The sequence below is a fragment of the Eriocheir sinensis genome, chromosome 13 (assembly GCF_024679095.1).
Source record: "Eriocheir sinensis breed Jianghai 21 chromosome 13, ASM2467909v1, whole genome shotgun sequence".
Lineage (NCBI taxonomy): Eukaryota > Metazoa > Arthropoda > Malacostraca > Decapoda > Varunidae > Eriocheir > Eriocheir sinensis.
The window spans coordinates 20,067,140-20,093,062 of NC_066521.1; the positions used below are offsets into that span (position 1 = coordinate 20,067,140).

The 25,923-nt window shown below is 42.9% G+C and overlaps 2 protein-coding genes across 3 annotated transcripts in view; one reads left to right on the top strand and one right to left on the bottom strand.

The window, feature by feature from the left end:
• Positions 1 to 6,376: 6,376 nt before the first annotated feature.
• LOC126998155 (uncharacterized) lies at positions 6,377 to 14,573 on the top strand. Its single transcript, XM_050859590.1, has 2 exons — positions 6,377 to 11,207; positions 11,252 to 14,573. Exon 1 carries the CDS (start codon positions 9,137 to 9,139, stop codon positions 10,127 to 10,129), a length of 993 nt encoding a protein of 330 aa, XP_050715547.1. The 5' UTR covers positions 6,377 to 9,136; the 3' UTR covers positions 10,130 to 11,207; positions 11,252 to 14,573.
• A 1,064-nt stretch (positions 14,574 to 15,637) lies between these two features.
• Positions 15,638 to 25,923, bottom strand: part of LOC126998154 (uncharacterized) — a 199,356-nt gene continuing 189,070 nt past the window's right edge. For both annotated transcript variants that reach the window (XM_050859589.1, XM_050859588.1), the window contains 4 exons: positions 25,325 to 25,409; positions 25,022 to 25,097; positions 18,995 to 19,133; positions 15,638 to 18,295 (listed from right to left, as the gene is read on the bottom strand). In XM_050859589.1, coding sequence (XP_050715546.1) covers positions 18,206 to 18,295; positions 18,995 to 19,133; positions 25,022 to 25,097; positions 25,325 to 25,409 — 390 coding nt within the window. In that variant the 3' untranslated portion in view covers positions 15,638 to 18,205. The remainder of the gene's footprint in view (positions 18,296 to 18,994; positions 19,134 to 25,021; positions 25,098 to 25,324; positions 25,410 to 25,923) is intronic.

A 25,923-nucleotide genomic window follows, 5' to 3' on the forward strand; every position in this document is an offset into this window, starting at 1 on the left:
GTGAGTTTAGCCTTGTCTGTCAGAAGCTTGTTTTTTGTTAAGGGACTTGTGACTATTGAAGGGCTGTTGGTTGGCTCTTTTGAGAACTGTTTTGTTGGTGGGCTTTATTTTTAGTTGTTTTTAGTTTTTTTCTGTTTTTTGTTGCCTTTTTGCTGCATCCGTTGCCATAAAAAAAAGTTATAGGATAGTATTGGTTGGTTGCCGCAGTAAAAAAACGTCTTATTCGTGAATAATAATGGAGAAGACAAATGGAGTTCCGACTTGCTCTTGATATATGGGAGAAAGAGATTCGAGGCATATCTGTTAACCTTTATTTTGTTGTTAATCTCTTTACGGGTCGAGCAAGTGACGTATCGGATAACATTAATAAAAAGGCAGTCACAAAAAGGTTGATGAAGTACTTTTGCCTCAGAAGAGAACATAGAAAAAAGTAATGATAAAGATAATGTAACATAGGAGAGGGGAGGGTGTTATGAGGGAGAACGGTCGAGAGCAGGACTAACGAATGGCAAACTTCAATATATCTTTCACAACGACAGGCACTGAAAAAGGTGAAGGATTACTTTCGTCCCATAAGAGAACATATATAAAAAAAAGTAGAAAGAAAGCCGTATTATAGGAGAGGGGAAGAGTGTGTTATGTGGGAGAACGGTTGAAGGCAAGAGTGACGAATGGCAAACTTAGATATATCCTTCACAAAGACTCATAAAAAGGTTGATGAATTACTTTTGCCCCATAAGAAAACATACAAAAAAGTAAAAAAAAATGTAATAATTATAGGAAGAGGAGTTACGGGGAGAACGGTCGAAAGAAAGACTGACGAATGACAAAATTCAATATATCCTCCACAAAGAGTCATAAAAAGGGTGATGAATTACTTTTGCCCCATTAGAAAACACACAAAAAGGTAAATAGTAAAACAATGCTGAAATATAAGAAGAGGCGTTATGCGGAGAATGGTCGAAAGACTGAAAAATGGCAAACTTCAATATATCCTTCACAAAGACGCTCGTAAAAATGTTGGATTACTTTTGCCCCATAAGAAAACGTAGAAAAATATAATGAAAAAAAAGCTAGGGCTGTAATGTATGAGGGGGTGCTGGGGCGAGGGAAAACCGGTCGAAAGCAGGAGTAACAAAGGGCAAACTACAATATTTTCCTCAGTTCATTTTCCCCTCATCCCAGGCAGCCTATATATTGTCTTACACCTGTTTCCCTTCTGGTTTCTTTGGTGCAAGGTTCCTTCAAGGGCTCTCAGGAGGGAAGGAACTATTAGGAGCAAGGAAGCCGAAGGAGCGAAGGATACACTTGAAGATATCCCGCACCGCTCAGTCCTCCCTCAGATCAGGTGGTCTAAATTGACTTGTATCCCTCAGGTGGTTCTGTTTTTACCACAAGACTCCTTCGAGGACTCTCAAGAGGGAAGGAGACTTAGAAAGAAGGAAATCGAAGAAACGAGAGATAGATTTCAATATTTTCTTTACAATTCAATCTTCCTTCAATTTATATAGCTTAGACTGACCTTGTTTTTTATGTTTTTCTTTTTTATTGTTTACAAGACCTTACCAAGGGTCTTAAAAATGGAAAAAGACTATTTACGAGAAAGAGAAACGAAAAAAACGATAGACAACTTTAATAATTTTTTTAAAAACTCAATCTGCCAACCGACCACGTAGCTTAGAATGACCTTTTATGTCTGTTTTGGCTTCTTCAGGAGGGAAAGAAATTCAGAAAAAGGAAGTCGGGAGAAACAAGAGGTAAACTTTAATATTTCCCTCACGGCTCAAACCTTCCTTCACCCACATAGCCTGAACTGACCTTTTCTTTGTCTTTCATTGTTTCCAAGACCTTACCAAGAAAAAGGAATTGAAAGAAGCGAGATAAGCTTTAATACTTCCCTCACAGCCCAATCCTTCCTCCACCCACACAGCCTGGACTGGACTATTTTTTGCCTGTTTTTTTTTTCTTTTATTCTTTTATCTGGAAGTCCCCAACAAGGGCTTTCAGAGGGGAGGGGAGCGTTAGGAGACAGACAGGCAAAGGATTGAAGGAGAAACTGTGATATGTTCCTCCTCCCACGCCCACGCCGCCTAGATTAACTTTTTCTTGTTACCGTTGACGCTTTTCCTTTTCCTCGCCGCCTCCAAAGCCTGTCGGGGGGGGAGGAACCATTACGAGAGAGAGAGAGAGAGAGAGAGAGAGAGAGAGAGAGAGAGAGAGAGAGAGAGAGAGAGAGAGAATATCTGTAACTATAATATCATGCTCGCTTGCAGTCGTTTCATGTCACACCCACAATTTTTCTGTCCCATCTCTACTTTTTTTGTCTATTTTCTTGTCCTCGCCAGCCTCCCCATCACTCCCTCCCTCCACTAATGATAACGCTAATAAATCATGCTCGGGTGTGATGGCCTCGCGATCTCGTAAATCAGGGATAGCTCCTACCTCCATTTGTTTGCTCCATCTGATTATTATTTATTTATTCCGAGGTTGTTGTTTTTTACACGGGAAGACTTTTAGGCCTGACAGTCGCCGAGAGAGATGTGATGGAGGAGGAGGAGGAGGAGGAGGAGGAGGAGGAGGAGGAGGAGGAGGAGGAGGAGGAGGAGGAGGGGAAGGAGGATTATTGGTAGTCAAACAGCTCACCAATACCATTAAGAGAGAGAGAGAGAGAGAGAGAGAGAGAGAGAGAGAGAGAGAGAGAGAGAGAGAGAGAGAGAACCCAATATTAGGTAACTCAGTTCTCTTTCGTACTAAATCTTATGAGGTGAAAATAACATTGCCTTTATTTCCCTTTTCTTTCTTACTCTTATTCCTTAACATCTTTTCTTCTTATAGTTCTTCCCAGGATTGGTCTCTCTAGTTCTCCTTCTATTCACTGTTTACCTATTTAGACTCGCTTTTGAAGTCTCATTACGGTTAATATGTAGGAGTATAAGGTATGTAATGAAATACTGGCACGGTACTAAAACGAATCTTTACCTTCCTGATATATGTAACCCCCTAAGAGTATGTTTTTTACTGGTTTGCGCACTGCACTCTACTCTATTCAGGAGCAGTAAGTAGCGGGCTTTTTTTTTCATTATTGTTTTTTTTTTTACGCCCTTGCACTGTCTCCTCTGCCGTAAAAAAAAAAAAAGCTATCTCCACAAAAAAAGTAGTCATATGCTGCCCATGAAAATATAATCTGTGTCTTGAAAATAATACGCCTACTCCTGCTACATTTTTACCCTCATTACAGTCACCGTGTCTTCTCGTTCCATCAGCAGATTTCTTCTTTTCATCGTCATTTCCAGCATTGCTCTCCCTGGTCTTCTTTGGGCATCCATTCTCCTTCTTCTCCGCCATTATTTAGCTTCTATTTGCGTTTTTGTTATTACTATTATACTTTTACTTTCTTTTGACCTCTTATTCCTTAAGTTTTTTGTATTACACTCATTCCCGGCATTGACCTCTCTCTTCCATTTATTAGACTGGAGAAAGCTTAGTGGGTGCGTCGTGCTACAGAAGAGTGCGTTGGTATATTTTAAGGTGCCATTAAGACTCTCATTTGCTATTAACCACATTATTACTGCCTTCTAAAGCGAACTTCCATGTTACAGAAGAATGCATTACGGTTTGGGGAAGCTATTGAGCCTTACACTCGCTCCTACTATCTTGGTTACTATCGCTGTTGCTCTTATCATTATCTCCTAAAAGCGAACTTCCATGCTACTGAAGATTGCATTACGGTTTGGGGAAGCTATTGAACCTTACACTCGATACTACTATCTTGCTTACTATCGCTATTGCTCTTATTATTATCTCCTAAAAGCGAACTTCCCGCCGCACAGATCCCTCGTCATTATCGCCGCCTGAGTCGAGCCGCGCCGCAGTATTTTTGTTAAACACGGACGTAAAGGGCCGCTCATTGGTGCTTGCGGGGCTCGTAATGTTAGACGCACGACCTGCAGAGAGGGAGGGAGAGAAAGAGGGAGGGGAAGGGATGGAGAGAAGGAGGAAAGGAGGGAGAGAGAGAGAGAGAGCATATACAACTGTGGGGGAGGAAATAAAGAATAAAGGTGAGGGGTGGAAAAGGCCAGCGGTTGGAGGAGTAGGAGGAGGAGGAAGACGAGGAGGAGGAGGAAGTAGAGAAACATTTCGAGGGAGGTAGCAGGATATGAATTATTGAAGTGGTAGCAGTGGTAGTTGTTGTAATAGTAGTAGCAGTAGCAATTGTAGTAGAAGATGCATTAGTACTGTATATAAGGAGGAGGGTATCTGGACACCTCTCCTCCCGAAATTGACATCTCTTTTTGGTCACTCCTCTGTACTCTATTCAGGAGCAGTAAGTAGGGGGCTTTTTTTTCATTATTGTTTTTTTTTTTTTTCACGGCTTTGAACTGTCTCCTTTTCTGTATACACACACAAAAAAAAATAAGTCAACCCCTGTAATCCTAATCCCGCCTCTCCTCGCCATCCACGAACTTGTATCTTTATCTTGAAGGTATCTATCGTATTGGCACTTCCCACATGACAGCCAGTCCTCTTCCACTCATCCACCACTCTATTAGTTCAATCAATTTTTGCTTATGTCTTTGTTGAGTCTCAAGTAATCTAACTTAATCCCATAACTGCGTGTCCTTACCTCCTCTCTTACTTCCAGGACCTCATTAGCGTCACCCTAATTAAAGCCTTTCATCCTTATATAAACCTTGATCAAGTCTCCCCGTCCCTTCGTCTCTTTAGTAATAGCAGTAGTTAGTATAGCTGGTTGGTGGCCACAGTTGTTGGCGGGGTCGGGGCCAATAAACTGTGTTGTGAACTGTGTTATGGATGCTTTTCACAACACAGCTCCTGATGGATGGAGGCCGTTTAGAAAGCAGTTGTAATAGTAGTATTCAGTAGTATCATTTGTGGCATAAGAGATAGTGTTGATAGAGAGGATGTATTTAGGCAGATAGAGAGGAAGAGGAACAAATTAGTTTTAGTGGAGGCAAGATATTTCCTCCCACGCTCGTAGTACATTGAAGGATTAGGGATAAAGGGGATTAACAGAATAGTGCAGTGGTGTGTGTGTGTGTGTGTGTGTGTGTGTGTGTGTGTGTGTGTGTGTGTGTGTGTGTGTGTGTAAAGAGATTATTAAGAAAAAAAGATGGAAATGATTTAATATTCAGAGATATGCGTAAAGAGAGACAGAGAGATAAGGTGTTTTTTTGTGTGAATGTGTGTACGTCTGTCTGTCTGTCTGTCTGTCTGTCTGTGTACTTACCGTTTCCGCCGCCGCCGCCGCTTCCTCTTCCCGTGGCTGCCGCTGAACAGTGAGCAACAGTAAACAGTAAACAGAAACGAGTAAATATTAGAGGAAAGAAAACCATGGACTCGCTGTGCCAATATACCCGGAGAGAGGATGGGAGGGGAAGCAGCACAGGGGGAACGAAACTCTCTAATTGTTTTTTGTAGTAGTGGCGGCAGCAGTAGTAACAGCAGTAGCAGCAGCAGGAGTAGTAGTAGCAGCAGTAGTAGAGACGTGAGAGTACTACCAAGAGTATTTGTAGCGGTAGTCGTGGTGATGTTAGTAGTAGACAGAGACGCAAGGAAAATAAAATGGGATGTAATCAGTTTTTTTCCCCACAGTAGGACGAAAAAAAAGTCAAGGCAGGATGGAACTATCTTTCTTGTTCTTCTCTTTCGTGGTTGTGTTAGTAAGGTTAGTTAAGGGTCGTTAGCAGGAACACAACGAGGGAAGTGGAATCACCTATATTTTTTTCCCTTTTGCAGTAGTGGAATGAAGGTGAAGGGTCGTTAGAAGGAGCACAACGAGGGAAGTAGAATTACCTTTATTTTTCTTCCCTTTTGCAGTAGTTAGTAAGGGAAACACCGGAGGAAGTAGAATCACCTTTATTACTTATTCTTTTTCGTTGTAGGATAATTAAAGTTAAGGGTCATTAGTATGGAAAACAACAGGGGCATATGGAATCACGTTTTTCATCTTTTTCTTCGTTGTGAAATGAAGGTTAAGGGTCGTTAGTAAGGGAAACAATAGGGCATGAGGTTAAGGATCGTTAGTAAGGAAAACAACAGGGGAAATGGAGTCACCTTTATTCTTTTCTTTCATAGTAGTGGAATTGAGGTCAAGGGTCGTTAGTAAGGAAAACAACAGGGGAAATGGAGTCACCTTTATTCTTCTTTTTCATAGCAGTGGAATTGAGGTTAAGGGTCGTTAGTAATGAAAACAACAGGGCATATGGAGTCACCTTTATTCTTCTTTTTCATAGTAGTGGAATTGAGGTCAAGGGTCGTTAGTAAGGAAAACAACAGGAGAAATGGAGTCACCTTAATTCTTTTCTTTTTCATAGTAGTGAAATTGAGGTTAAGGGTCGTTAGTGAAGGAAAACAACAGGGGAAATGGAGTCACCTTTATTATTTTCTTTTTCATAGTAGTGGAAATGAGGTTAAGGGTCGTTAGTAAGGAAAACAACAGGGGAAATGGAGTCACCTTTATTATTTTCTTTTTCATAGTAGTGGAATTGAGGTTAAGGGTCGTTAGTAAGGAAAACAACGAGGGAAATGGAGTCACCTTAATTCTTTTCTTTTTCATAATAGTTTATTCCTCCCTTTGAACATTCTTTTTTTCCCTCCATGTAACTATTCTTCCACGAGGCTCACCTTTCTTCTTGTTTTCTCGGTAGGGTAAGTGAGGTTAGTTAAGGATGGCAAATGAAACAACGTGGGAAGTGGAACCAACTTTATTCTCGTTCGGTAGAAGTGGCATAGCAATAGAAAAGGAAAAACCTCAAATACGAGCTCACGGACAGACAGAACGGCACTACTTACACGGAAACAACGAAGACGAAGAAGAAGGATACGAAGACAAAGACGAAGGAGAATACGAAATACAAGACAACCAGGAAGTTAATCATACGAGACAAAACAAAAAAAGATAAAAACAATAAGTGAAGTAAACCTGTAATTGTCCAGTCGAAGTATTTATCTGCAAGACTTGACTGAAAAAAAAAAACATAAGGGATTGGATAACGTATAAATAGTTAGTTAATCAGTGAAAATAAGATAAGAAAATACCTGTAAAAAACTCAATAAACGCAGAACCACTTGAAATATTTACCTGTACGACTTACTGGGATAAAAGAAGAAAGTATAAGGAGTTGAATCGCGTATAAGTGTCTTGTAAATCAGAAAAAAAATGCAAGAACCTCCACTCGAAATATTTACCTGCACATCTGACTGGTGAAAAAAAAAAGAGGAAAATATAAAGGAACTGAATCAGGTATAAATGCTCGGTGAATCGGTTTAAGGTTTGCACAGTTGGCCCCGCGAGGAGAGGCGCTCAAGGTGTGATGGAGGGAGCGGCCGGACTCATCTAAGTAGCTAAGTTTTCCGCTAAGTTCTAAGTTCCCTTTATGCCGCATTAAGAAGACCATTGCCCGTCTCTTCCTTTTGACTCCGGTTCGTGTTGGTTTTCAGTATCGCTCTTTTTATGTCGTTTCTGAAGCGCCAGGGGAGGGTTTGGTTATTGTTTTATATCTTTACGTAACTTCTGTATGGATTTTTTTTTACCGTTTTCTTCTTATATGTATAGTTAAAGTACATGTTATATTCTCTTCTCTTCTCTTCTCTTTCATTTACAAGTTCTTTTCACTGTTTGTAGTTTCTTTTCTCTTTTCAAGTTCATGTATTCATTTTTTTTATATTATCTTCGTATATGAAAACGTTGAACACATGTCAGTTTTCCATTTAACGTTTCCAAGTTTTTTCCGCTCTCTTTAACCCTTTTTTTTTTCTCCATATAGTTATTTTTTTATTTTCTTCGTAAATGGAAAGTTACAACACGTCATATTTTTTTTCAATTCAGAGTATTCGTGTTTTTTTCCCTCCCTTTGAACATTCTTTTTATCCCTCTTCGCGTCCATGTAACTATTTTTCCACGAGGCTTATTTTTCAGTGTTTGTCGAGGCGCAGCGCATGTCGACTGTCCTCCGTTTGACATGTCTCCTCGGTAATTTCACCCTTTCAGTTTTCCCCTCCTCGCTTCCCGTCATGTTATATATTTAGACGGGAGATCTTTTTTTTCCCTTATTTGCCGGGTCACTGATACAGTCTGCCCTTCCTCATTTGTTGCTCCTTGCCTCTTCCCCTCTTCCAAACGTCATTGCCTTTCTTGTCTTATCTCCTATTCACCTCCTTTGATGCGTCGCTCCTCGTTATGTATTCTTGAAGGAGACTTTTTCCTCTTTTGTAGGTAACGGAGCTTCAACAAATATACTTAACTCTGTCTCTCCTCCTTGCTTCCATACACCATTTCCAATTTAACACTTTCCTGTCGTCCTTTATTCCTTCCTAGTAACCGCTATTGACATGTTCCTCCTCGTTATTTATTTCTGAGGAAGATTTCTGATCTCCTTTTTTCTGTAGGTAACTGATATTCTCTAGTGCCTCAAATTAACTTCTCCTTGCCTCCTCCCTGCTTCCAAACGCCTAAAGAGATGATCGTTTTTTCTTGTCTCTTCCCATATGCTTCCCTATTCGCCTTTGTTATTTACTATTTCTCTTTTCCCCTCTGGTACGTCATGTATTTTTAGCTATGTTTTTTTAATGGCTCAGAAGGACGGTGGTGGTTTGTGATTTTCTTATTTTTATTTAGTGCTTTGTTTTGGTTTGCTTGTTATTTCTTTTTCGTTTGTGGTTTAGTTCCTTCCCTTGAGCGTCGTAACAAGTACACAGGTAAGAGGATAGTAAACACGCACACACACACACAAACACACACACACGCACACACACCACACCACACTTTGTCATCACCACCTTCATCATTACACTCACTAAAATATCACCATGCTCACCACCAAAACTATCACCACATTCATCACCACAACTTTCACCATATGCCAATCACACCCACATTCATCACCATCAACACAGTCATCACCAAGGCAATCAATCAACACAACCATAACCATCACAACATCCTCAGCCACAGTCACCAACCACTCACGACCACAACAGTTACTATCACAGCTTCCACACACACACACACACACACACACACACACACACACACCATCCACGCCTCAAGATCTGCTCTGCCAATTGGTTAAGTAAGTCTTGCAAATAATCATAAACTTGCACGTCGATTGTCGCTATGTTAGTTACTTCTCCCACCGGCAGAGTAGGCACCTTTTTCCCCCTAAGAGGCGCCACTGGGTTCGAGGTGGAAGAAGCACTTGTTGACCTAAAGCTGAACGAAAGACACACATTCGTATCCTCTCACACAGATATACAGAGATACACACCCTGTTATACACATACACATACATTCTCTTATACAACAAAACATACACATATACCTCCTCATATTGAACGGAAAGACATACAAATACACAGTTTCTTACACACACAAATACATATTCCCTTATCCTCTTATACATACACATATACAGCCTCATATACACACGAACTCACATGGAAACACTCACACTCACACACACACACACACACACACACACACACACACACACGACACGTTGTAAGCCAATCAGCTCAAGACAAAGGGAATCACCATCATTCTTGTTGTCTTGTATCCCTTTATCTCCTTCCCTCCCTCCTCCTTGCCGTCCTTCCCTCCATCCGTCATACCTGGCTTCTCTCCCTCCTTCCTCAGCATCTTTACTTCTTCCTCCCTTCCTTTCCACTCTCCCTATTGCTCTCTCTCTCTTCTTGCTTGCTTCTGATTTTCCTTTCTCAGCATCTTCACTGTTTCCGCTCTCCTTCCCTCTCTCTCTTTTTCCTCAGCTCTGTCTTTTCTTCCTCATTTATTCTTCTTTTGTATTTTTTACCCCCTCCACCTGTTTCTCTTCTCTCACCCTCCTTCTCTCTTCTCTCTCTCCCTTCCCCCTTATTCTCCCTCCCTCGTTCTCTCGTCTGGTTTCTTTACTTCCTGCACCTGCTCCTCTTCTCTCACTCCCCTTCCGTCTCTCTCTCCTCCACACTGCCTTCCCTCCCTCATCCTTTTTCTCGTTCACTGTTTCTTTGCTTCCACCTGCTCCTCTCCTCCATCCCTCCCTCCTTTCCCTCCCTCTTGGCGTCTCCATTTTCGAGGCAGGAGGAAAAACGACGCGGGACATTTTCCTTTTAAAGTTTACAGCCGCAGAAGAAGTAGCTTAACGATGCTGTGTTTGGCTTCGCGTCGCGGCCGTCCTGCGAAGTGTTCAAGCTGGCAGGAGGTGGCGCGAGTTTTTGTTTGGTGTTGAGAGCGAGTTTTCAGAAGGGCATTAATCTCCCTGGTTCTGTAAAGGAAGTGCGTGATCGTTTATGAGAGGAAAGGACACTCATTTAGTATTCGTGTCGTTTTCCGTAATTTCTGGATCACTTGAGAAAACTAAACTAAAAACGGTATACACATTTTGGTTCAGTAGTAGTTCAGAGCGAGTTTTCAGAAGGGCATCAATCTCTTTAGTTCTGTTGAGGAAGTCGGTAGTTATTTATAAAAGAAAATAACATTGATTTCGTGTCTCTGTAAAGGACTTCCTAGATCGCTTGTAAAGAGGAAGTCCGTAGTCATTTATAAAAGAAAATAACATTGATTTCGTGTCCCTTTTAATTAAGGACTTCCTAGATCGCTTGTGAAGAGGTCATCCGCATTTTCAGTTCCTCAGCGCAGCACAGAATGAAGTTTTAGAAAAGTCCTCATGTCTTTGTTCGGTAAATGGAGTCCTTGATGATTCATACAAAAAGAACTTGCATTACGTAGCTATATAAGAGTTTCCTTCATCACTCATAAAGAATAAATAAAGACAAGTTTCATAGTGTTAGCGTTATATAAAAGAGAGAGAGTTGGGTAATACACATCTTGTGCGTCTTACTCAGTGAAGAAGAAGAAACCCAGCAGGTGTTACTAATGGTTCCTGTTTCTTTTGGGATGGCGAGACAATGCGAGTAATGGCACCGTTGAGAAGAGAGAAACATGGAAACACACATGTGGCACTATAATTCTCCCGTCCTTCTCTTTCTCGTATCTCACTTTATTTGGCACTGTTTTTTGGCGATGTCTTGATGGAAACACTTTGATATCTTAATGGGAAAGTTACATTACGGCTTGTCAGTGTGATTGCCAGCTTGGTGATGGCTCTCGTGATGATGCCGAAAGATGGAAAGCCTGTAGAGGGTGGAGACGTCTTGAGGGGTGGAATGGAAGGGTTGTAAAAGGTATATAAGTGGATGTTATCTCTCCGCTTCCCGTGTGTCTGTGTGCCTGAAGATGTCCGTCCTGATGATACTGAAAGATGAAACGCACGTAAAGGTTAAGAACATCCTCGGTTAGAGACCTTTAAAGAGTGTGTTAGACCTTATCCTGGATGCTGAGTACGGCCCTTGATAAATATGGACAGCTGCAAAGACGTTTTTATTGACATTTAGCCCTCTCCTGTGCTTGTGAGCTTGTCAACGTTTCGTCTGATAGCGCTAGAGGGTGCAGAGCTTGTAAAACGTGGCTGGTCTTTGCTGAGAGGGTGTAAATGGCACTGGGTATGCGTGGACAGCTGGGAGGAGGTTGTGTTGTTGCTCTTCTTGAAATCGGGTGGTCATGGTTGAGAGAGGGAAGGCTTGAGCAACAGGCTTCTTCGATTAGCTGTGTCATGGATAAGTTCGTAGTGATCGGGTGTGTGGTGATAAGTGGTAGTAGTCGTGGTGGTGGCGGTGGTTGTGGTGATAAGTAGTGGTAGTCATAGTCGTGGTGGTGGTGGTGGTGGTTCCTCCCTGACCCTTATCCATACCACCATTGCCTCTGCGTTTTGGTGGTGTTTGGTTGGGGTGGTGTGGGCCCTTCCTGACCCCCTCTATCCCTATTCTCACCACCTTTGCTGCTCTCCTCCTAGTGTTATGAAAAGTGACGGTGGTGGTGGTGGTGGTAGGTGGTGATGGTAGTAGCGGTGGTGGTGGTTGTATCTGAACTTTTCTCCACCACCGATTCTGTCTTGGTCCGAGTGTATGAGTTGCTTGGGAGGGTGCTGTTAGTTAGAACTGTAGGTGTTGTAGTAGTAGTAGTAGTGGTAGTGACAGTAATAGTGGTGATGACGTTTTTTTCTTTGTCTCTCTGTATCTTTGGACCAGTTCGACAGTCCACCAGAGTCATTGTAAGCCCCCAAACCAAGCTATAATCTCCACAGTGATCCGTTTTTTCTTCGCAATACCAGACACTTTTTTTTATTTACAACAAAGGAGGCAGCTCAAGGGCACAGAAAAAAACAATAATAAAAAAAAGCCCGCTAATCGCTGCTCCCATAAAAGAACCAGAAGAGGTGGCCAAAAGCAAGGTCAAATTCGGGAGGAGAGGTGTCCCATGTGGTCTGCTAAAATTTAATCCTATTTATATCAATCGCAAACACAATACAAAGAATTTTCGTAGTATTTTGTGTTTGGTTGGGGAGCTTACGAACTTGCTGTACTGGACTGTAAAACTGGCTCTATATCCCGCTCCCCACCACCGACTGTCTCTCGCTTCCTAGTAGACGAGATTCTGAGCGAGTGAACGAGTGACGTCTGTCTGTCTTGGGGTGAGTGCGCTCAGTTGAGGCGGCCCAGCGGAGTGTGGTCTTATAAGGGGTAGGGTATGTGAGGGGTTAGTGTGAGTGCGTGCAGTGGATGGATCGACTCACGCAGCACACGCAATGCACGCAACGCACGGAACATCCATCCCACGAGAAAAAGAAAAAATGTTACAAACTCTCACACTCACTCTCTCTCTTTCTTTCTTTTTCTCTCTCTCTTTCACTCTAGCCTTAAGAACACGTATGTAGTAGGAAAGAACAATAGCACTGCTGGAGTACGTAACACGAGAAGAAAGTCGTTAATAAAAGGCGGCAAGTGTGTGTGTGAGATTCAAAAGGGATTCGATAATAAGACAGTGCGCTAAAAAGGATCATAATCATCATCATCATCATCATCAGTATCATGGTTTTAAACACGTATTTACAGTAACAATATTCACACTCAGTCTCTCTCTCTTACTCTCTCTTATAGCCAACGATCTCCATAGAGTAATAGTAGTAATAGTATTGTCTAAGTATCTCTGGTTTAAAAAATATCGGCTGCAAATATTTACAGTGTACATAGAGTTAAGTTAGTCCAACATCGCCTGGCTTATGGTACGTTGTGGGTGTCTAGCTTATGGTTATTTTTCATCCTTATAATCTCCCTTAGCTACGAAAACAGCGCGGTAACAAACATTCCTCAGTCACGGGCTTTTATATTACAAGCTTGTGTAAAAACGGCGTACAAAGAGATGGCGTGTGTGTGTGTGTGTGTGTGTGTGTGTGTGTGTGTGTGTGTGTGTGTGTGTGTGTGTGTGTGTTGGTTTAGCGAGAGTGAGGGTTGTGCGTGCTTTTTTTTAACCTTTTTTTTATCTCTCATTCTCTCGCATTTTCTTGCAGTGGTCCCTTGAGATTGGTGTTTTGATTGTTTTGAGCACACACACACACACACACACACACACACACACACACACACACACGCATAAACACGCACAGAAAACGCACATCCATGTTCTGTTTTTCATTCCCTTCGTGTGTGTGTGTGTGTGTGTGTGTCTGTGTGTGTGTGTGTGTGTGTGTCCTCCCATCTCTCTCTCTCTCTCTCTCTCTCTCTCTCTCGTGCCATTTATCTGTCTTAGTTCCATTCATTGACCTTAACTTTGAAATACCGCTCCCGCCCACGCTCTAGAAAGCATCTCCTGCACTTTCACTTCGCTCTCCGGGACCTTCAAAGCCTTAGTGGGTCTGCCAGGGCTCGTAAGGAATCACAGAATCCTTAACCTTCCCTTCCCCTTGTGTCATTCCCCTTGACTCGTGATAAAAAGGAGATTGGAGAGATAGTATACAAAGTGGCGGTTTATGTATCTTTTGGGGTCATATTTTTGTGCGTCATGAGATAAAGCTTTAAATAATGGCTTGTTTTTTGGTTCTTTTTTTGTTTTTGGTTTTGTTGAGGTATTTCTTTTTTGAGTTTTTGTTTTTTTGGAATGTTTTAGTTAGTGAGTGAGGGAGAGTAGAAGAGGGAGGGAGGAAAAAAGGGAGGAAGGGAGGATTTTAGGAACGGCGGGAGGAGGATAAAAGGGAGGGATTGAGGAAGGGAGGGAGGGAGAGAGGGAAACAGGTAATGATATTGAGTGTTGTTCTGTGTGAATGTGTGTGTGTGTGTGTGTGTGTGTGTGTGTGTGTGTGTGTGTGTTGGTGTGGGTGTGCGTGTGCGTGTGTGTGTTTTTGCATGTACGTGTGGTTTGGGATTAAATATTTTCCCAACCAATTTTGCGGCTCATGTTAACCATTGGACACACACGTCTAGTTCTGTGCCATTTCGCCTCCGCTCGGCTTTTGTAATTTCATGCACTCATTTCACACGGCAACAACAACAACAACAACAGCGGCGGCAACAACAGCGAAATAAATCAAGAATAATAGTTGAGATTCTCGCTTTAATAATGAGACACGGACGCCATTACGGTATTGTTGTTTGTATGGCCTGACCTTTTGTTTAAATTGTTTGTTAGTTTGTATGGTTTTTTTTTCGCTAATTTTTACCATCCGTATATGAAGGAAAACTACCTGGAAATATTTTGTATGTACACCCTTGCTTTCCTTTTTTCTACGTACGATTTATTTTTGTATGCGTCATTTTATTTTCATCTAGTTTCGGCAATAACGCGTATGACAAGAATTGAGAGTGATGCTGATGGGGTGAATTTTCTAGAATATACGAACTGTTATCTGTACTCCCATTTTCTTTTCCTTTTTGCAAGCGAGCTCTTTTTATCATGTCACATTTTTCCATCTAATATCCGCATTAAATTGTATGACAAGAATGAAATTGACGTTGATAAATTGTCTAGAATACGAATTAATATACATACTCTTATTTTTCGTTATTTTTTGTATACGAGCAATTTTTTTATCCAATAAGTCACATTTTTCCATCTAACATCCGCATTAAATCGTATGACAAGAATGAAATTGACGTTGATAAATTGTCTGCGTACGAATAATTATTAACTGTACTCATATTTTCCTTTTATTTTAATGCGAGAGATATGTTTTATACAATTAACTTTTTCCATTTCATTTTCTGCAACAAATCGGATGAGAGGAATCAGATTAGCCTTGATAATAAAAGTCTTGAGTACAAATTAACGAACGTACTCTCAATTTTCCATATGATTTTTTAATGAGGTTGTTCTTTTTATATACAAGTAACTTTTCCTCATCAAAATTCTGCAACGAATCCCATGACAAAAACTGGATTGACGCTGATGTAATATTTAAAGTAGTTTTCCCTCTAATATGACTTCGAATTATGACGGTACGTACCAATTAGCAAACAGCCTAATTGTCTACCTGTCATTTGCGGCGCCATGACAACATACCCAATCAATCAATCACTTTTATTTCCTGTTGTTTATACCAGAGTCATGTTTGCCATCTTAATAGAGCAATGGATCGCAGGGTACCCATTTTATCGTCACTGGGTAGCATAACCTAATCCCCCATTTATTTTATTAAGTTTTTCCCATCAAGTTTCGGGTAAGTGGAAGGGCAGGAAATGGGTTGACGCTGCGATATAGTGATGGTAACACGTATCTATTTCGCAGCCCCCCTTTTTTTTTTTTTTTTACTCCTTTAATGACGGCAATGAATCTTTCCTTCATTGCCGTTTTGGTTGTGACGAGGAAATTAAATAGATTTATAAAAGTCATCCTTCTTTCCTGCTCGGTATAGTTTTCACCTCCCAACGTTTCGTGTTTTTCTGTTGCGAGTTTTCAGACGTACCTTGATGTATATATTTTTACCTCGGAACACAAGGTAATATTAAATTGACCTACAAAAGATTGCCGGTGTTTTCCACGGAGTATTTTTCTCGACATCAGTGAAAAATGTCTAGATATTTTTGGGGGTTGTCGAGCATAACATTTTTATTTGATTGACACGGAATACAAGAAAATATTGTTACATAAGTCTGTGAACTGATTTATGAATATTCTCTGCTTCTTCCCTGGTTATATTTTCCTCTCCAATGTTTATGTAAGTTTTTCTATGCCTCTCAGGCGCAACATTTTCTTTCTATTTTCACAAAACACAAGAAATATCAAGTTGCACAAACTCTCGAGTCAGCCCACGGTGGGACGACACACACGCACACACACACACACACACACACACACACACACACACACACACACACACACACACACACACAGCACGAGACTTTCACTCTGGTTTTATTTTCTTTCGTTCTCTCCTGACGACAAAAAGACGGTGAGGGTGACGCCAAACCTACCCTCATCACGCCACCAATTAACTCTATCAGTATGTACATCGCTTCGTTTACCCTTGATTCCCAGACCCAAGTGACAACGCTACACTCTCCCTACGTAGACAAACGGGTAGAAAACAAAACACTACCTATCCGTTGCGTCCCCTTGATTCCCTGGCCCTACGCTACACTCTCGCTACGGTAGACAAACGGGGTAGAAAACAAAACGCTAGGTACGCTTCCACACGCGCTAAGGAGATGAGAGGGTGGATTGGGACTTGTTCTCGGCGGTGGGCGCGTCTAGTAACGTAATGTCCCTTCAAATGGTGATGCGCTACGGGAATCAAGAGTCTACTTCCCAACGCACACTCCAGACCAGTGATTCTTAAGACTTGTAGGCCCCGATACCGCCAAGTTCACCTTCGAGTCAACCTGGAGATTACTAATAACTTTGAAACCAGTAGACAAGAGAATAGAGAATGGCCATGAATAAACAGGTGAGTTATCTATGATGTTTTGTAGTTGTCTTTGAGTTAAGCTGCCAGACTGCACGACATTGTTTATCTATGGTTGAGGTTCCTTTTGTTGTCCTCCGATGGCCTTGTGTCGATGGCCCGTGGTGGTACTGATGCGCCACTTAAGAATCTCTGATCTAGGCGTGAAGGGGTGGTGGTGAGGGTGTTACGTGCCGTGTCTTCAGTACCTAAGGCATCTCCTGTCAGTCACCAGGATCACTATACACCGCGGCATGTTCCAGAGTCACCACAGCGTCTAAAAGGTCAGCACAGTGTCACAAAAGGTCACTGCATGAAGCACTCACGCGCCACTCACGCACTCTAGCCGGGAATGACACTTTGTTGCCTCTGTAATATATTCCCCCGATATGTTACAGCAGCGGAGCAAAATGTCATTCGTCTGTAAAACATTTTTTTATAATCTTTTACAATAAACGTCTTTTTTTGCACTCGGTTTATGAAATATTGATGTAAATACAAAGAACAAGAAACTACTGAGAAAGGTGGAGAGCATGAACTTCCTCCCTTCGGTATTCTTAGTATTAATCCTTTTTACACTAACACGCGGCCTCGTGGTCCCCCGCCTGGCGGAGAGAGGCGGGGACCAGCACAGCTTCAGGAGTGTTTGAGGTTGTGCACTGCCACACTATCACGGTACAGGAGCCTGAGTGTCCTAAGCCCCGCCTTGAGCTCGGGGCCGCCGCGCCGGGGCTGTCCCCCTCCACCTCTGCGGCGGCGGATGTGCTGGCCCAGACTGGATGTTCCCGAGCCGCGCCACAATGGAGTTACAAAAAGAAATGTTCGCCCTCACAGATAAAAGCATCGAGAGTGGATTCATTAAAACAAACCTTTCATCCCTGCTGCCGCTGCATAGGAGTGACGAAACTTCCTTTGAACTCCACGGCGCGGGAGAGACAACAAACTATCCTGGAGGCTCGCCGGCATGGAAATCGCTCTTCCCGGAATGGCTGCCTCGGCCGTGACGCCAAACCCTTCAAACAAAAATCACAGTCGCCCTTTCCGGCAGACACACTTGGCAGGACACACATCAGAGGCTCGTTGTCTCGCCCCACGGCCCCGCAGAGGCTTCCCAGCGGCCGGCGCGGCAGCTGATGCTTAATCAAAAGTTTGTGTCTCGTCTGAATGTAACAGTTTTAAAGCTGGTACACCCGCAGACCTTCCTCCTGCGTCTTTGTGTTCTTTATCAAAACTATCTTCCTTCCCTCGACGCGCTGAGGCGGAGACGAGGCCGAGGAGGAGGAGGCGCTGACGGAGGCGTGAGGGGAGATGAGGACGAGGAGAATGGGTTGGGACACGAGGTTGAGGCCGAGAAGGAGGAGGAGGACGAGGACGAGGACGAGGAGTGGCAGTAGGGATGACCTAAGGCGGGGGCGGCGTCACGTGAACCAGCAGGAGCGACGCCCCGCCAGGTGGTCAGGGTGGATGTGGTCCTCGTAAGGCAGGGTTGACCGCAGCTCGTCCCGCACCTGTGGGAGGCACGGTTGCAGGGGCGGCGTTGGAAGGGGGCGGTAGGGGCGGTGTGGAGATGAGGTGACGGAAGGAGGTGAGGGATTGAGCTGTATATGAATGGAAATGGCATGAAAAGGTGGAGGGGGCGTGGTGAAGGGAAGGAAGCTTGATAGAGGATTGGTGTGGTGGTGAAAAGGATGGAGGTGTGGCGATGAAACGTGGGGTGATGAGAGGTTGCTGTGGCGTGACGGTGGTGTGGTGATGAAGACGTGCTAGGGAGAAGGCGTGTAGTCAGTGGCTGGTATGTCTGGTCTTATAAATCATTGAAGGGGTCTGTGAAGGGCGATGCGGTCACTGTGTGGGTGATAAATGTCATGGAAATGGTGATGTAGAGCGCAGTGGTGCGAGTATGTTGATAATGGTGCTCGTAAATGTGAGAACAGGACATAAAAGTGACGAATGAGTGTGACAAAAATCGATGAAATGCAAAGGGATCTAAACTTACACTGGTGGATAAACTGTGGGCCCTTCAAAGCTATGTAGAGGGCGTCACTATTATCTTTGCTTCCTTTGTTTCGAGTGACCTTCTTAACACCAAGAAGAGAAATTATAACTTGTGCTTCCCTCTACACTGATATCTCTCTCATATCAAACTACTAAGAATCACAAGGCGTACAGAACGCCATCCTGACTCACGCCCTCGTTCTTCGCCTTACCTGCTCCGCCCGACGCAGCACCCTCAGGAAGTTGCCCCCTGCGAGCTTTGCCACGTCTTCATCCGACCAGCCCGGCTCCTGCAGCACCGCCGCCAGCAGCATCGGGTACTTACTAACGTCCTCCAGACCGATGGGCGTCCTGCGGGAGGGGAAGAAAGGAAAAATGGATGGTTAGAAGGCCGTGGGAGTGGATGCAAGTGGAAGGCTGGAAATGCATGTGGTGGAGATTTGAAGGCATAGAAGTTGTGTGGTTCAGATAAACATGAAAACGGAAGGGATGTATAATTATGAGAGGGGAAAATAGGAAGACGATAAGTATACGAAAAACCATAGCAAGATGAGGAGTTCCGAGAGCGTCGCTTGGTTGCAGTAGAAGGCTAGAGAGCTTGCGTTTGGCGGAAATAGTGAAATATGGGGCGGTTTAGGTATCATGAGGTTTGGGTAGGGTCGAAATAAATAAAAAAAATGGCAGAACTCGCGGTTTTCGGAAATAGGGTACAAAAGTTTCGGTGTATAGAGATGCAGAATCCGAGAGAGTTAATTTGGGTAGCGAATAAAGGAGAAAAAAACGCCTTTGCTTACAACGTTTATGACTACTCGTGTTTGTTGAGCCAAGGAAAAAAGGAGAGGTAAACTTTGGGTAGAGTATAAAAAGAGAAAAGAGTAGTTTTATTTTTGTAGTGGTAGTGGCAGTGCTCGTGTTTGCTGCAACGAGGGAAAAAGAAGAGGTAAAGGTTGGGTGGAGTATAAAAAGAGTGAAGAATAGTTTTTATCATAGTAGTGGCAGTACTCGTGTTTGCCGGCAGGGGAGAGAGGGGAGATAGACTAAGGGAAGCATAAAAGTTTAACGCACTCATCAATAACAAAACGGATGGAGTGGAAACGGAGTATAACATCCGTGTCGCGCGGGAGAGGAAGGGGAGGGGGGAGGGGTGAAACAGCGACCCTTGTTCCCTACCACGCTGCCAGTCCGGAGTTTTGTGAATTCCCGACAAGACAGACAACGGACACACGCAAACTTTTCCCGTCCGTCCGCTATTGCCTGTGTGCTCAATAAATTATCCCCCGCGACAACGCTGCGGGAACGTATCTGCGGCAACCTAAATACACTCCGAGCCACGACTGCTTCTCTCTGTACCCGGTGGTGATGAAAGGGTGAGAGGCGATGAATGGCCCTCGTGGTTATGGAGGCGTGCTAGAGATGGCGTGTAGTCAGCGGCTGGTATATCTGGTTTTATAAATCACTAAAGGAGTCTGTGGAGGGTGATGTGGCAAATAGGTCGTTACTAAATTTGGTCCAGTTATTATGATCTCTTTACCTGTCCATTCACCTTTGCTGGTTTGTTAATGACTTGGCGGTAACCTGAATATACTCTAAAGTCGCTACCAATATTTTTCTTTATCTGGCAAATAGCTCGTTGCTGAATTTGATCCTGTTCTAATTATCTCTTTACCTGTCCGTTCACCTTTGCTGGCTTGTTAATGGCTTTGTGGTAACCTGAATGTACTCCTGTCATTATTGTTTTTCTATTTATCTGGCAAATAGCTCGTTACGAAATTCAATCCTATATTAATGATTTTTTTTACTGTCCATTCGCCTCTGCTCAAGTATTTTAAAGGAACCAGCTCCCGTGGCAACTGTTTAGGTCTAAATACAAAACTAACACTATACATCTTCGTGTGTAGTGCATAACATAGTACAAAGTTTAGCTAAAATATAACAACCATTTTTTCACTGCCTGTTAACTGGTTTTTTTTTTTGTGATCTGTGCCATTATTTAACACTTGCAGCCACTCTTTGGGTAACCACGAATATCAGTAATGGTGTGAGGGAGTGAGGGAGTAAAAGGAAACATGTAGGATTAAGGAAGTAAGGGAGTGAAGGAGAATAATGTAAGAAGAAAGGGAGTGAGGGAGTAGCCAATAGAAGGGACTCAGGAGGGAGGGGAGTAGAGGAATGGAGACTCTGAAATATAGTTTAAAGGGAGATAACAGGGAGGAGTAAGGGAGTGAGAGAGGGTGTATAATAGAAAAAGAAACAGAGTAAGTAAGTAGGCAAGAGGAGGGACACAGGAGGAACGAGAGTAAAGGAATGGAAGAATTAAACAGATGTGAGGGAAAGGAGTAAGGGAATGAGGGAGTAGGTCAAAAGGAGAGGGAGTAAGGGCAAGAGTGAGGGAGGGAGTGGACCAACAGGAGTAAGGGAATGATGGAGTGAGGAAGATCAAGAGAACGAGTCAATAGGTTTTCGTGATTCGATGGGTAACCAAACACACTTAACCCTGCACACTGTAAACACACACACACACACACACACACGCACACACGCACACATACACAAAGAGAGAGAGAGAGAGAGAGAGAGAGAGAGAGAGAGAGAGAGAGAGAGAGAGAGAGAGAGAGAGAGAGAGAGAAGGCAAAAGGTTAAAATATGCAACCATTGACCTCACTTAATTCTCCTTCGTCTCTCTCTCTTTCCTTTTCTTTCTTTCTTTTCTTTCTTTCTTTCTTTCTTTCTTTGTTTATATTTGTTTGTTTATTTCTTACTTTCCTCTCTCTCTCTCTCTCTCTCTCTCTCTCTCTACAATACTTCTTCTTCTTCTTCTTCTTCTTCTTCTTCTTCTTCTTCTTCTTCTTCTTCTTCTTCGTCTTCTTCGTCTTCTTTTTTTTCATTTTTTTTTCCTTCTTCTTCTTCTTCTTCTTTCTTCTTCTTCCCCCGCCCACGCCTCTGCATTTGTCCCTCCCTCCGGCATCCTTCCTTCTCCTCCTCCTTATCAAATTTCTTCTTTACTACATTTTCCAGCTCCACTTTCCTCCCTTCCTCTCCTCCTCCTCCTCCTCCTCCTCCTCCTCCTCCACCTAATTCCAGGGAAATGAGTTATATCACCACCACCATCGCTTGCTCCTCCTCCTCCTCCTCCTCCTCCTCCAATACCATAAACGGTTTTCTTTCCACCATAAAAAATAATAAGATATGTATCCCTAAACTCTCTCTCTCTCTCTCTCTCTCTCTCTCTCTCGTTCTCTCTCTTTATCATTAGGCGGGGGATAAAAAGAAAGCTCTCGCCGCGTCGCTTTCTTTTCCTTCCATGACAGGCGCGCTTAATTTTTATCGGTAATCTATGTTGAGAATTATTAATATGTTCCCTTAATCTTCGCTTCTCCTGTGTGGGGGGTGGGGTAGGGGGGGAGTGTGTGTGTGTGTGTGCGCGTGTGCGTGTGCGTGTGCGTGTCGAAATTACCTCATTACGTGACCCGCGTGATTGCGTGATTAATGTTCCTGCTCGAAATTGTATCTCTTTTCTCTCTCTCTCTCTCTCTCTCTACCTAATAACCCACAAGAGTAGAAAGGGAAGACAGAGTAAATTAAAGAAAGGAAAAGGAAGAGAAAGGGAAAGGAAGGAAGGGAACCGAAGTAAAGGGAAGGGAAGAAGGGGAAGAGAAGGGAAGGGAAGGGAATGGAACGAAAAGGAAGGGAAGAGAAAGGAAAGGAAGAGAAGAGAAGGGAAGAGAAGGAAAAGGATGTTAAGGAAAGTAAAGATAGTACAGAAACGGGAAAGGAAGGGACAGGAAAGGAATGAAAAGGAATAAAAAGGAGAGAAAGAGAAAGAGAGAGGGAAAGAGAGAAAGACTGAGAGAGAGGGAGAGAGAGAAATATTTATTCTTGCCTCTCGTTCTCTCAATACCCGATAATAAAAGTGCTTCGGTCTCAGCTGCGAGCAATAAAGAGGATTTAGGATTCACCATTCTTCGGGCACCCACGCGTACCTCCTCTGCCTTCACGCCACACCACTAGGCCAGGAAAGAGAGAGAGAGAGAGAGAGAGAGAGAGAGAGAGAGAGAGAGAGAGAGAGAGAGAGAGAGAGATTATATTCCTATCATAAGTAAAGGAATTAGAACCTGCTACACAATAACCTGATATAGTGAAATGCGGCAAACTTCTTCCGTAGACTTTTTTTTACCGGCGCCCGATAGATAATTACAATATTAACGATTATTTTATACATGGGTGCAGTGTGAGGGGGAGAGAGAGAGAGAGAGAGAGAGAGAGAGAGAGAGAGAGAGAGAGAGAGAGAGAGAGAGAGAGAGTGTTCGGTAATGTAGTAACACCAATAAAGGCAGGGCAAGGACAGGCTGGCCGGAGGAAGGCGATAATTGGAGCTGAAAAATGCAGGAAAACGAAGTTATGGGTTAGGTAAAATCGCTTGAATGTAAAAAAGCAAATTTAAGGGTAAAATATTACGTAGGAAAGTAAAGTAAAAAATAGTTTGCAAGTCAGAAAAAAAAAGGTAATGGTAAAGCCGTTAAAAAGTAGGAAAGTAGAGAAATAGGAAATCATTTGAATATTGGATTGTAAAGTTAAACGGAAAATTTGTCTGAATGTACGAGAGAAAAAAAAATCAGGCAAATCAGTTAGAAAGTAAAAAAGCAAATCTGAAGCCGTTTCAAAGTAGGAAAATGTAGTTTATTTAAAAGTCATTTGGATATGAAAAACTTAGGTTGAAGGTAAATAGTTTGAGTATAAAAAAAAGCAAAGTTATACGTGGACAAGTTTAAATAGAGTAAGAGACCAGAGTATTGCGCAGGTTGATTAGTAGTGATGTAAGGTAAGGTGATACGAGGAAATGTATTTAGAAGTGTAATAGTAGAGTAACGCGAAACGATAGGTAGGGTCCTCTGAATAGCAAGACAAGGCTGTTCGTAGGTTAATTAACAGTAATCTAAAGTAAGGCGATAAGAGAGCAAGTAATTTAGAAATGTCGTAACTGTAGGAACTATAGATAAGGGCGTTTGGATTGCAAGCCAAGATTGTTTCCTAGATGTATTTACAGTAATCATAATAAGGTGAAACGATTTAAATGTGCTCCGAAATATTGTTGAAGCAGAAACACGCAGAGCTTTCGGCCAATCCGTTGCAATATTTTAATCTAATTTTGTTGTCCGCATTTATTCAATTTTCTTGTTAACTCTGAGTTGTCTATTTTCATTTAGGAAGGCTTTTTTATGTCCGTTTACTTTTGCTTCTGTGCCTTCCGTGAATTAGGGTTAGTTTGTGCAGTTTTAGTATTTTTTTCTGATATATTTTACAACTTTTTTTATATTTTCGAGACCCTCCTTTTTCTAATATGCCGCAATGCTCTTGTTTTACTCGACATCCATTTTTTATTGTTCATATCACTGGACAAGTACCACAGTGTTATTTTATGTTTAGTTTGTGCAGCTACAGTAATTCGCTTATATTGTGCAACTTATACTTCCAACATCCTCTTTTTTGTTGTTCATATCGTTGCACAAGTACCATCGTGTTGTGTTATTATTCCAGTTTCCTGCACGCACGGCCCGGATGAGGTATGATTGTGGCGTCGTTAGAGTAAATTTAACCTCACTTTTTTATATACATTTTTCCGTACCATTTTCATTTTCTGGTCAGCCGTTTCACATTTCACGGAGCCTTGCACCGTAACGTTAATACTTTATTCAGGCCAATAATCTAAATGAAGCACGGGAGGGAGGGTTGGCGGCCACATTCGAGCGCTTTTTTAAGGAGTTTATGAGCCGTTCCGGGCCCGGCAGCGGCTTGGCGGGCAGCGGGCGACTCTTCATCAGCGTCCTCCAAACTGTTCGCACTTCGACTAAATTTATTTTGAGTCGTTCCCTTTCACTTTGTAGCCTCACCCTCTTGTATGGGTCAGTGTGCCTTTCCGGCTGATGCTCATTTATCTGCTTATGAGGAAGTGGTCGCCGCAAGTAGTCTATCGTGTACTTATACTGGGGCACAAGGCTTACTACGAAGACACCTGCCTCATGCATGTCTTGGTGTGGCGGGGTCCTTCTGGCTTGTACCTTGCAACCCTGGTCTTTAGAATGATCATTTAAGCTGGAAAGCCTTAATATTTGTTTTCTTGTGGCAAAATAAATAGAGCAAAGGGTGGCCAAATAAAGAACTACCTGCAACATTCTGCTTTTGATAAGAACACACGTGAAGGGATCGTCAAATTTCGGCTCTGATAATTCTAGACTACTCACTTGTCGATCCCGTCGAAGTCTGCCCCGACGCCCACGTGGTCGAGCCCCGCCACCTCCCGTATGTGGGTGATGTGTCCTGGAAAAGAGGAGATCAGGGTCATAATCATTTTCATACTCGGCTGACGTAAATCCAGAAAAAGTGTATATCCTCCCGCCATTCCCTACACCGTTACTGTCAAGCTCACATGTTCATACACACTGTCGGCCGCTGTCACTACTTCCTTTTTTCTCTCTTTCACACACACGCACGCAGACACACTGACACATGCACGCACACACCCTGGCGCCGCTGTCAGTACTCACGGACAACATCGTGGACGTTGGCAGAGTCGTTGCAGGTGAGGAAATAGCTGTAGAAACTGACCATCACGATCCCGCCATTTAAGTGCTGGAACGAGAGACGGAACGGCGAGTGGCGAGGAAGAAAGGATGATAAAGGGACGAGGAGGAGGAGGAGGAGGAGGAGGAGGAGACATTACGGATGGGAGGGAAGGAAAGATGAGGTAATACAAAATGGGGAAGAGAGAGAGAGAGAGAGAGAGAGAGAGAGAGAGAGAGAGAGAGAGAGAGAGAGAGAGAGAGAGAGAGAGAGACCAGGAATAAAAGAAAAAAAATGTGAAGAGAGAAAGTAATAGAAGATGCAAATGAGAAGTAACTGAAAAAGGGTGTGTGTGATGAAAGAAGAGAGAGTGACGAGAAAACAAAGAAAGAAAGGAGAGAAGGAAAGGGATAAGTAATGCAAATAAGATACACTGACGGATGCAGAAAAAGAAAGAAAGAAAGAAAGACAGAAAGAAAGGAAGAAAGAAAGAGAGAAGAGAGGGATGTGAAAAGATGGGTGATGCATTGGACGTGGAGATGAGGGAATGAAAGATGCGTGGTGACAGAGGGTAGGATGACAG

Coding starts and splice junctions, on each gene's coding strand:
- LOC126998155 (XM_050859590.1), top strand. CDS start 9,137: ATGTTAGTTACTTCTCCCACCGGCAGAGTAGGCACCTTTTTCCCCCTA.